This window comes from Odocoileus virginianus, chromosome 2, assembly GCF_023699985.2.
Source record: "Odocoileus virginianus isolate 20LAN1187 ecotype Illinois chromosome 2, Ovbor_1.2, whole genome shotgun sequence".
In the NCBI taxonomy this organism is placed as follows: domain Eukaryota; kingdom Metazoa; phylum Chordata; class Mammalia; order Artiodactyla; family Cervidae; genus Odocoileus; species Odocoileus virginianus.
The window spans coordinates 64395240-64407815 of NC_069675.1; the positions used below are offsets into that span (position 1 = coordinate 64395240).

General features: G+C 41.4%; 1 protein-coding gene across 9 annotated transcripts in view; it reads right to left on the bottom strand.

Moving 5' to 3' along the window:
* Nucleotides 1–1599: 1599 nt before the first annotated feature.
* Nucleotides 1600–12576, bottom strand: part of AAK1 (AP2 associated kinase 1) — a 173285-nt gene continuing 162308 nt past the window's right edge. For all 9 annotated transcript variants that reach the window (XM_070480581.1, XM_070480568.1, XM_070480575.1 and 6 more), the window contains one exon: nt 1600–11654. In XM_070480581.1, the coding sequence (XP_070336682.1) occupies nt 10534–11654 (1121 nt within the window). In that variant the 3' untranslated portion in view covers nt 1600–10533. The remainder of the gene's footprint in view (nt 11655–12576) is intronic.

Here is a 12576-nt window from a genome sequence, read left to right on the forward strand (position 1 = left end):
AAAATTTCGATTTAAATTGCCATGATTTCATGCTTTCATCAATTTATGTGTAGTCTTAGCTGCTTTGAATTTTACTTAAATTGAATGACATTCACTATAAACTGAAAAAAGGCTGACAGTTTATATTTAATTTTTGGTTACAAGAAAATTGTGATTAGCTCCTCCCAGATAAGATGAGGTTTCATTAAAGAGTGAAAAATAAAATATGTCCTTGGGGTCAACAAGTACTGCTCAAAACCAGGATGAGGTATGGGAGATCTGGTCCTTGTATAAAACTACTAATTTCACAATATCTGACTTTAAGAATTTTACATGCAGCAATGGTATTGGCCCCAAACCTCAGCCCTAGAAAACTGGGCTGTCTTCTGAAGGGAGTATTTGGAGTCCTTTTGGGCCTCTGGGCTAAGCTACATAAAAGCAAGTTGAAGTACTTGGTCTCCTTTCATGAAAGGTGACATAATTCAGTATAAGGAAAGAAACATAAGGGGAAAGATCTTTGCCTTCAAATCCAGAGAAACAGGTCTAAACCATCTGCTCATGGCTTTCCCCTGGACCTTACTCTGGTTCCTCCCCCTTGGATCTTGATTAGGGCACAATATAAGGGCACTTCCTTCCTGGCTGGTCTCTTAACAACCCATCTCACCCGTCTCGGGGCTGGCAAAAGTGAGTCATTAAAGGGTGAATGAATGCAATCAGAGATCACCCTGTGGGAAATGGAGCTTCTAACTCTGGCTCTGGCTACAATTAAGGCAGAGATGACTCACCACAGGTAAGCTCCATCCACTTCTGCAGAAGGCTGACTCCTGCATCTCAGTGGGAGTGATGCATTTGAAAGGGTTTCCCCCAGAGGAGTCTGAGTCACAGGTAAAGGAAGACTGTGCTTTTGGCTAACTTGAAATAGGAAAAAACCATAAGAACTTCACATTGTGGAATTAGGTATATTTAAAGATAAATGAATCAGATCTTAAAATAAATCTTCAGAAAAAGTAGGCGAACTCTGGTTTTACTCATGTATCTTATACCAGAGTTCTTTGGATCCCTGAATTTTCTTTGAACACCATACCTGTGAACTCAGCCCACTACCAATTCTCATGGGTGTCAGGCTCATCAAAGCTCTGTTATTTTCTCAAATTTGGAAAGGAAATAGGAGGCAGGTTTTCCTCACAGCATGGATTTTAAATTTCTTAGGTATAATCCATTTCCAACGAAGATTTCTCTTTTTAGTTTCTTATGGTCTCTCTTAAGATATTTTTTTTTTTTTTTTTTTGAAGACTGCATATTGATGCAGGTCACATTCAGGTAACACATTTTAGAAGTTCACAGGAAAGTTTACATATTAGGGAGCTCTGTGATTTTCCCAGCTCAGTCCTTAGGCTCCATTATCTTGTCTTATTTCATTTATGTCTCCACAAACATCCAGATGAAAGGTGGGTCTCAGGAAATAACTGCCAGCATTGGAAACCAATTCACCAACCAACCAATCCAAAGCTGTTGTTTGAAACTTAAAAATGTAGAATAAAGCTTGGTACTAAGTGAAAGGCACATATGGAGCCCTTCATTCCTAGGAAGATTTGACTTAAGAATAATGCAAAGTGTAAATCATTTAATTAGGTCCATTTTAATAAAGTGTACAGAAGTTTACAACTCAAACAATTATCTATAAAAACTATCAGATACATGATAGACCACACGAAGGGTGCAATAACATAAATCCAAGAGTCTGCAAAAAAGAGGTAATGCAAAAACTGTTAAGATTGACTCTATAAATGTCTTTCCCTTTCCCATGTTCACAGTCCTTGAGATTGCATGCACATACTGTTTTCTGAGGTCTAATGACCTCAATATTCTCACAGTTGGATTGACCTCCTCATTCAGTCAACTCAAAATATAGTCAGTAAAGGGAGTTCACCTCTTCTTCCAGGAATGAGCATGGTCCTTGGCCTGTATTCCGTTTCTGTCTCCTAACAAATGACGTTAAATGTTCCCTATGAATTTCAAAGTAATATCTTACAGGCCTCTAATATTCTAGTCACTACTGCCCTCCCAATACCACACATGAACGAAGTGTTTAGGTCAAACGCTATTGAGTTTCATCCCTGTGGACAAGAAAAGCACGCTTACTGTGGAAATGAGTCTAAAGCAGTGGCTGCTTTCTCTCCCCTTCATCTAGAACAACTCCAGTTCTAGCTCAGAAAGTTGTAGGTAAACAGCACTGAATTTACTCAATTCAAACACCTACGGTCACCTCTTGGTATTCTTTGGATGCCTTCATCAGGAGGTCTTTAACACCATGGCAGAAAGCATGAGGATACACACGACACACTCCACGCACACTCGTCAAATAGGAGTCTTTGGTAGACTCAGAGTACAACTGATTCGCCATTTCAGAATGGAAAGGTGATATTGTCTTCTTTTGCCCCCAAAGTCTCACTTTAACTGATACTGGGGGAAAAAACATTTCTCCAATTCCTTACCAAAAGGAATCACACAGATCCCTCTAATGTGTATATATGGTTCTCTTATAATGCAATGTAGATAACATTGACTTGATTTCAAGAACAAAACATTGCTATTATAAACTCAAGATACTGTCACTCATATTGAGATTGCTGAGAAGTAGCTCAGACTAAATTTCTTATGGAATTACAAATTACATTTTACAAGCTGTTCTCGAGTCCCTTCATGCATAAACTTGCCCCTGCGTCCTAGGAGAGCATGGGGCTTTTGAGTTGTGTCTCTGAAGAGTAAGGCTGGGCTTCTGCCAACCTTCCTTCTAGTCCATAAGATATGGGGAAGGTGAACCATTTCATTTTTATTTGGAATTATTCCAGTGTGATATTATCACAGGCTAGGCTAAAATCTAAGAAGAAACTGTTTACAGTAAAAAGGAAGGTAAGTAAAAATCAACATGATCCTTCAGTCTTCTCTTTCATTCCCCACTTATTGGTATGGTTATAATAGGGGGATGTCAAATGAGGACATGAGCAAGCAAGGTAAAGCCACATAGACTTGCAGCAGCAGAGAAAAACCAGAGAAGACTTGGGTCTGTCAGTTTAAGGATGGGATCTCGGGCATCACATGTAGGAGGCCTGATTCCTAATAAAGGTCAAGGTACAAATGAGGCTAGCAGGACCATAAGTCAGACAGAAGGAGGCATCCTGGCAATTGAGACACTGTCAGTGTGAATTCCCACATCAAAGGTGAGCAGCTAAGTTGTTTTCAACAACCTAGCGAATTTATCTCATAGTGAAAGAACACAAAAACAATCCCCAACCATATACTACTTTTTATTTTCAAGCATTTTGAAATTTTCCGTTAAGTGAACTTCACAAGTTTGCAAGTGTTCTGCTGGTTAAAACCAACCAATCAACAGATAGCTGACAGTCATTTGGAAACTAAGAATTTAAACTATATGATTCTATTTAAAATCTTCATGTTTACTCCAGAAGGCAGGATTGGAGGTTCTGAACTCAGGAATGGCTGTGGGCACCTAGAAGGTGGCCCCCATCTCCTCAGAAGGTCTTTTCAGTGACTCTCCTATGTACCTTTCACCAGAATAATCTGAGTTCATATAAAACTGCATCTGTGCGAACCACAGCCATTCCAAAGCTGACTGGCCTGTGTTCTCCAATTTCAAATCCAAAGACACAGCAGAGAATAACATTTTTCCTTATTAAAGGGACCCAAGGGGCTCCAACTTAAGTAGTATCCTTCCTGCTAGAGAGTGAGTGAGATCTCACTCTTCTCTGGTTTCCTATAATAAAATTTTCTATTTGATACAATGCATACATATTATATAACCTGCATTTTGGAGAATTTTCATTATGGAAACAAATACAGCATGAGTAAATTTCTATTGCCAGATCACTCTGGTGATTACACCTATCTTAAAGAAACTGAAATCTGCTACTTTATGAGTCAGTGAAATGTCCACCAAATAGATGAAAACAATGATGTACATGTATTCTAAAACTTATTAAATAATGGGTCAATAATATATTGGTATTTTTCTTAAAAGTTCAGAAAGAAATCTTGGTTGCCTGGTTACACGCAGACCTAATATGGGAGTGTAAATACGTACACATCAGTCCACACATTCAAAATTTTCAACTCAACAATGAGTGAGCCCAAAATGAAAAAGAATTTGTGGCCAAGATATCATTGAATCCTGTCCAGCACCTGCTTTAGCATCAAATTCTGTTCATTTTCCATTTTCCAATCTAATAAGGATTTGAAGCTAAAGGGCTCTCGGTGTGAGCCTGGTGGCTCAGCCAGTAAAGAATTCGCCTGTAATGCAGGAGATGGAAGAAACGTGGGTTCAATCCCTGGGTCGGGAAGATCCCCTGGAAAAAGAAATGGCAACCCACTCCAGTATTCTTGCCTGGAGAATCCCATGGACAGAGGAGCCTGGTGGGCTCCAGTCAGGGGTTGCAAAGAGTAGTACACGACTGAGCGACTAAGCACACACGCAAGTGTGGGCCTAAGAAACAGATACGCTGAACATTTTTCACCACACTTAAGATAACTTCATTAATTCAATCGTGTGTGTTAGTTGGTTAATGTGGACTCTTTAAGAGTTCATCAGTGCATGCTGTGGGTCAATGTTTTATCTCTAAACATATTGTGGCTCACTGCACTCCACTGAAATGAAAGGTCACAGGTTCCTTTCTGTATTCTGTATCATATGTGTAATGCATATAACACAGAAAACAAACTAAAACAAGGAGTGCAGTATTTTGTTGACTATATGTTTTCTTTTTCTCTTTAATGTTAGCTCGCTGTAGTTGTTGGAAACATGCATTTGCTACTTAATTCAAAGCACCCTGAGCACTCCTGATTTCTTAAAGCTAAATTTCCCAGATTTCCAGATTCAGGATGGCCTCAGGTAAGAATATTTTATCTTTATTTTTAAAATTTTATTACTTTTTTTGCCCACACTGTGTGGCATGCAGGAGCTTAGATCTCCATTCAGGGATGCAACCTGTACCCCCTTGCATTGGGAGCAGAGTCTCAACCACAAGACCACCAGGGAAGTCCCAAGAACACTTTATCTCTAAATGATGCACTTACCCTATATGATCCAAAGATGATCAGCACAGAATTCATTAGTTATTCGCTAATAATTAATGTAATCCAATAATCCAAAAATTTTCATGCATCATTAAAAGGACACAAAAGTAATTTGCATGTGAATATATTCATTTCTTGCTCAAAAAAGGTATTTACAGAGTCTCCACCCAGCATAGGTCTCTAGCAAGAATAAAAGAATAAAAAAGGACTACAAGCTCAACTTGACAAATGATTCAATTATGTAATAAGATCACTATAATTTTATTGATTTCATCTTGAGAACAAAAATGATCAGTAGGGATTGATAAAAAAACCAAAGGAAAGTCATTTCACAGGGCTGTTACAGAGGTAATCCTGAGTAGTCTGAAAGGGTGAATTAGAATGACCTTCTACTTTAAGAGTTTCTAGGATGAACCTTCCTTGAATATTCCCATCCTTTTCATTCCAGAACTGTATGAAAAAGCAAAAAGATAGGACGCTGAAAGACAAACTCTCCAGATCAGTAGGTGCCCAATATGCTACTGGAGATCAGTGGAGAAATAGCTCCAGAAAGAATGAAGAGGTGGAGCCAAAGCAAAAACAACACTCAGTTGTGGATGTGACTTGTGATGAAAGTAAAGTCCGATGCTGTAAAGAGCAATATTGCATAGGAACCTGGAATGTTAGGTCCACGAATCAAGGCATATTGGAAGCGGTCAAACAGGAGATGGCAAGAGTGAACATCGACATTTTACGAATCAGTGAACTAAAATGGACTGGAATGGGTGAATTTAACTCAGATGAACAGTATACATACTACTGTGGGCAAGAATCCCTTAGAAGAAATGGAGTAGCCATCATAGTCAAGAAAAGAGTCCGAGATGCAGTACTTGGATGCAATCTCAAAAACGACAATGACCTCTGTTCGTTTCCAAGGCGAACCATTCAATATCACAGTAATCCAAGTCAATGCCCCGACCAGTAATGCCGAAGAAGCTGAAGCTGAACTGTTCTATGAAGACCTACAAGACCTAGAACTAACACCCAAAAAAGATGTCCTTTTCATTATAGGGGACTGGAATGCAAAAGTAGGAAGTCAAGAAATATCTGGAGTAACAGGCAAATTTGGCCTTGGGAGTGCAGAATGAAGCAGGGCAAAGGCTAATAAGAGTTTTGCCAAGAGAACGCACTGGTCATAGCAAACACCCTCTTCCAACAACACAAGAGAAGACTCCATACATGGACATCACCAGACAGTCAATACAGAAATCAGATAGATTACATTCTTTGCAGCCAAAGATGGAGAAGCTCTATTCAATCAGCAAAAACAAGACCTGGAGCTGACTGTGCCTCAGATGAACTCCTTACTGCCAAATTCAGACTTAAATTGAAGAAAGTAGGAAAACCCACTAGACCATTTTGGTATGACCTAAATCAAATCCCTTAGGATTACACAGTGGAAATGAGAAATAGATTCAAGGGATCAGATCTGATAGAGTGCCTGATGAACTATGGATGGAGGTTCATGACATTGTACAGGAGGCAGTGATCAAGACAATCCCCAAGAAAAAGAAATGCAAAAAGGCAAAATAGTTGTCTGAGGAGGGCTTACAAATAGCTGAGAAAAGAGAAGAGAAAGGCAAAGAAGAAAAGGAAAGATATACCCATTTGAATGCAGAGTTCCAAAGAATAGCGAGGAGAGGTAAGAAAGCCTTCCTCAGTGATCAATGCAAAGAAGTAGAGGAAAATGACAGAATGGGAAAGACTAGAGTTCTCTTCAAGAAAATTAGAGATACCAAGGGAACATTTCATGCAAAGATGGGCACAATAAAGGACAGAAATGGTATGGACCTAACAGAAGCAGAAGATATTAAGAAGAGGTGGCAAGAATACACAGAGGAACTGTACAAAAAAGATCTTCATGACCCAGATAATCACAATGGTGTGATCACTCACCTAGAATCAGACATCCTGGAATACAAAGTCAAGTGGGTCTTAGGAAGCATCACTCTGAACAAATCTAGTGGAGGTGATGGAATTTCAGTTGAGCTATTTCAAATCCTGAAAGACGGTGCTGTGAAAGTGCTATACTCAGTATGCCAGCAAATTTGGAAAACTCAGGAGTGGCCACAGGACTGGAAAAGGTCCGTTTTCATTGAAATCCCAAAGAAAGGCAATGCCAAAGAATGCTTAAACTACCCCACAATGGCACTCATCTCACACGCTAGCAAAGTAATGCTTAAAATTCTCCAAGCCAGGCTTCAACAGTACGTGAACCATGAACTTCCAGATGTTCAAGCTGATTTTAGAAAAGGCAGAGGAACCAGAGATCAAATTTCCAACATCCGCTGAATCATCAAAAAAGCAAGAGAGTTTCAGAAAAACATCTATTTCTGCTTTAGTGACTATGCCAAAGCCTTGGACTGTGTGGATCACAATAAACTGTGGAAAATTCTGAAAGAGATGGGTATACCAGACCATCTGACCTGCCTCTTGAGAAACCTATATGCAGGTGAGGAAGCAACAGTTAGAATTGGACATGGAACAACAGACTGGTTCCAAATAGGAAAAGGAGTACGTCAAGGCTGTATATTGTCACCCTGCTTATTTAACTTCTATGCAGAGTACATCATGAGAAACGCTGGACTGGATGAAGCACAAACTGGAATCAAGACTGCTGGCAGAAATATCAATAACCTCAGATATGCAGATGACACCACACTTATGGCAGAAAGCAAAGAGGAACTAAAGAGCCTCTTGATGAAAGTGAAAGAGAAGAGTGAAGAAGTTGGCTTAAAACTCAACATTCAGAAAACTAAGATCATGGCATTTGGCTCCATTACTTCATGGCAAATAGATGAAGAAACAATGGAAACAGTGACAGACTATTTTTTGGAGCTCCAAAATCACTGCAGATGGTGACTGCAGCCATGAAATTAAAAGATGCTTGCTCCTTGGAAGAAAAGTTTTGATCAACCTAGATAGCATATTAAAAAGCAGAGACATTACTTTGCCAACAAATGTCTGTCTGGTCACAGCTATGGTATTTCCAGTAGTCATGTATGGATGTGAGAGTTGGACTATAAAGAAAGCTAAGTGCTGAAGAGTTGATGCTTTGAATGTGGTGTTGGAGAAGATTCTTGAGAATCCCTTTGACAAATAACTAGTCCATCCTAAACGAAATCAGTCCTGAATATTCATTGGAAGGACTGATATAGAAGCTGAAATTCCAAAACTCTGGCCACCTGATGAGAAGAACTGACTCATTCGAAAAGACCCTGATGCTGGGAAAGATTGAAGGCAGGAGGAGAAGGGGACGACAGAGGATGAGATGGTTGGATGGCATCACCGACTCAATGGACGTGAGTTTGAGTAAACTCTGGGAGTTGGTGATGGACAGGGAGGCCTGGTGTGCTGCAGTCCATGGGGTCACAAAGAGTTGGACATGATTGAGCAACTGAACTGAACTTTCACTCCTGCTCATGCAGGCTTTAACTGATAATGACCAAGGTAAGAATTTGGGGTGTAAATTTTCATACTCGTTAGCCAAAATCAATCAATTGGAAAGATGATTCAACATCCACTGTTACACAGAATATTCAGAAATGATCATTGGGAGAAAAGCCCAGTGAACAATTTAGCATCCTCAAAAGTGAAGGGCTGGCACTGTGAAGCCTCAGTTGGAAAAACCACTGCTAGGAGCCCTGATCCAGTGCCAATTATTTATTTTTTAACCTGGACAGCTGAAATAGGTGGAGACTAAACTAGAAAAAGTCTTGAGAAGTATCTGTTTATATTTTACTGTCAAGATCCCAGAATTTCAAATTTAAAAACATGACATTTAATCAATGGCAATCGAGTCTGACATTCAGGCTTGATTCTCAGATGAATTTCCCATAATTCTTAAGTCATTAATCTTGGTTGGTGAGCAACTCTTCTAACTTCCCCAGCTAATGGAGAAATCATGAACATTTACTACGAGTTACAGGAAACTTGCAAGTTGAAACATGAACATCTTCAGCAGAAATCTTCCCACTGAGATGTAAGCTTCAACTTAAGGCACTGATAATAAAGCGCATGTGGACAGTCAAGAATAACTCAGATCTTTCCAGAAATAGAAGACATTTCAAAAGCACCTATCTGACCTGCTTCAGCATCCGAGGGGACAAAGAATGGGAAGGTTCACATGGCTGACTGGTTCAGCTCTTTTCCATTCTCCCAAACTTATTTACAGGTCTCAGGTTTCTACTTCTTCAAGGGGCAAAGGGGACAAGTATATGGAAAAACAAAAAGCAAATCTAGTTTGTAGCCTAGTCTCATGATCAATTAATTTCGTAACGACAGCATGGAGTGCTTGGACCTAAGATTTTTTAAATTACTTGAGTACTTTTTAAAAGTACTTAGACCCCAAACCCAGTGGTTGGAATTGTAACAAGGTGTTCTTTTCTATTGTTCTCAGGGGAAACTGTGTAAGGATAGTTAATTTTTCAAGACTTTATGAATGAAATTTGTTAACAGCAAATTCTAAAGGAAAAAATAATCTACTTGGAAAATTCCATTCCAGCAGGATTTTCCTACTCATTCCAATAAATTAAATTTTGCCATGAGAAAAGAATGCAATAAAAACAGGGTTCAAGTAAATTAGGTTAGGCGAACAAATACCAGCAAATGAGTGACTGTGGAGGTATGCAAGGTGGGACAGGATTTACCTAAAGGAAGCATGTTTCCTGTGCAAACAGACGTGTACACACACAGCTGTGCACTCACATGAATTTTTAAAGTGTGCATGTGGGGGAAGGCTCAACACCATCAAACACCAGCACAGAAATCTCATCTGTTTGCATTTCTACAAAGGAAAGGATCTAACACACGTTACACACCCACCGACACTCATGCATGAGGACCAGGGTGGCCTACTCAGGCTCAGATCCAGAGAAGCCTTCTAGAATTGCCAGTTTTAGAGGAATGATTAGTATCTTCGGGATCACACTTCCTTTTGATGAACAGAATTTTTATCTTGTGTTTCTTTCCTGAAATGCACCCTTTTCAACAGTATGAAACCAAGTCTGGGAGGAACTCATCTTAATTCCTCATTAGACATGACTCAGAACAGGAACTACAGGAATCAAAGTGGCAATAGCATGGCCCCTTTGGGAAGTTATTTCTGGATTTACTGAGAAGTGGCTTGAGATTAAAACAGTTTCTAGGCAAACAACAGAAAGCAGAATTCTGGGTGGAGGTGAAGATGGACACGCTCACTGAAAGTCCAGAAATCAATATAAACAAAAGCAATGAGCATAATTTAAAGGAGTTTCAATTAAGTATCACCTTGACTGAGTTTGTTGACTCAAGAAGTTCTGCTCTGACTCATGGAACTGAAAGAGAATAATTGATATAAATCTTCTCAGGAAGGCTCAGCTGGGAGTGATGTGGTGGGTATTGAGGGTAGGGTAGAGACAGAGGCCTGAGGCTCAGGCATGGCTCCTAAGGTTTCTGTTTGCCTGATTTCGAAGGAAAGGGAGCTAAAGCAAAAGGATCAGCAGCTGGCAGCTCCGTAGTCCTGGAGGAAAGGGATGTGATGGAAACGGAGCCAGCTATTGACTGCTTATTGGTTTGCGAAACAATTTTGTAGGCAGCGATGGGCTGGGCTTCTGGATTCGGCTCATCTTCGGGGCTATAGTGACGGGAATATTTGGATAAAGACTGGGGGCGGAATGGTTTGCCTGCCACGGGGCCTGAGACAGCTTCTTTCTGGGGCTGAGGTCCTTTGTTTCTGTCATTAGCATGGGCCCCAGATTCCAGGGAGGAGCCCCTGGAAGAGATGCTGTCAAGATGGTCTGCTGCTTGTACAGGGTGGGAGGGGAGGTTAGACGGCTGGGCAAAGCCAGCCATGGAATACTGAGCTCGGATGGACGGGTACACGGCTCGATCGAGGCCCGGGAGCAGAGGGATGTCATCGGTCTGACTCAGGAGACCGGGCTGCTCCTGGGCGGGGCTCTGGGCAACTGTTGACTCCTCCATGCCTTTCTTCTTGGTAAAGGGAGCTCTCAAGAACACATCCGTCTCCTCTGGCTGGGAAGGGGCCACGCTGCCCTTAGAGACAAAGGGGGCTTTGGCAAAAATGTCCATGTCATCAGCGGGAACCCGTGAGCTCCTGAAGGGGGCAGTGGCAAACACATCTGGCTCACCGAGTCCATCAGCAGTTGGCTGAGTGAGGGATCCAAACTGGTTCTTCCTCCCACCTTGCAAGACCTTGGCCTGCGCAGGAGTCACCTCTGGCTGAGTGAAGGGAGTGGCTCCTCCTAGCTTCCCCTGCGGAGGCTTGCCGCTCTCATCCTCTTCTTCTGACTCCAGGAGCAGAGGGCGAGAGCCACTGCAGTCCAGCATGTCGCCCTCGAGGTCGGTCCCCTCCTCTTCACTGCTGTGGAAAGAGCTGTTGCTGGAAGGGCCATCTCGGGCCAAGTAGTCAGATTCTAAACTGTTCTGAGTTTTCGTGCCAGGTACCCGGGAGGGGTCCGGGTACAGGGGAAGGCCTTTAACACCCGTTGATTCTTTAAAGTGCTCTACAGCTATTACAGGAGAGGGAACGGGCTCTCTCTGGAGACCTAGAAAAGCACAAAATGCAGAATTAATGCACTGGTCCGTTCAACGCTCCTTGGAACACTCAATGGTCAACCCGCGGCAGGAACATTGTGGGACCAAATAATGGATGTTGAAAATGGAAAAAGGAAAAACAGAACAAGAAAAGTCAGGCAAGGAAACGGCACACAAATTGGAACACAACCAATCACGGTCTCACATTTCGGAACACGAGGAACAATGTGGAGGAAAGGAGATGAAGGTGTTAGGCACACAACATTCAGTGTCAACTACGCAATGCTCCTGCGCACGTGGGGCCAGGCACTGACACCCGCTCTACCTGACTGGCTCTGGATGGAATGAAAAACCCAGGCCCTCATTTCCACATCTACTGTAACAGTTCTGGCCGATGCAGAGATACCATCCGGGGACAAACACAGTTCAGATCTGACCTGTGGTCACCTGCTCCCCCCTGCCTGTGTCTGAGAACTGCACCTCCTCCCTTGAAAAAAAGCAGCAGAACATGGCTGCTTGATAAATATACAATTACTTGATGATTGACATCATACGCACTACTCAAAGAGTATAAGAGTGCCCCAAATATGAATGCTGAAGGCACTTTTCAAAGGGGAGGAGACATAATCAATATCACATTAAACAAATCACCTTCAGCTGGAGTTGCCCTGGAATTTTGCTTTCAGTCTTCCAAGTTAGCAAAGATCTCCTCTGCTTAAATGAATCCACCATAAGCTTCTTTAAGCAAAAGGAGGAAAGTGCACAGGTAATTACAGAAGTATTTGCAAACTCTAATATGCTAATAGATTTCTATCTAGGTAGAGGTGCCTCAGGGTGCTCTGGCTTTCAAAATCAAACAGACAATTATCAGAATGTAAGAGAGCTTACCTTCCAAAAATATTAGCAGGTTAGAAGTATGTCATTGGGCACATG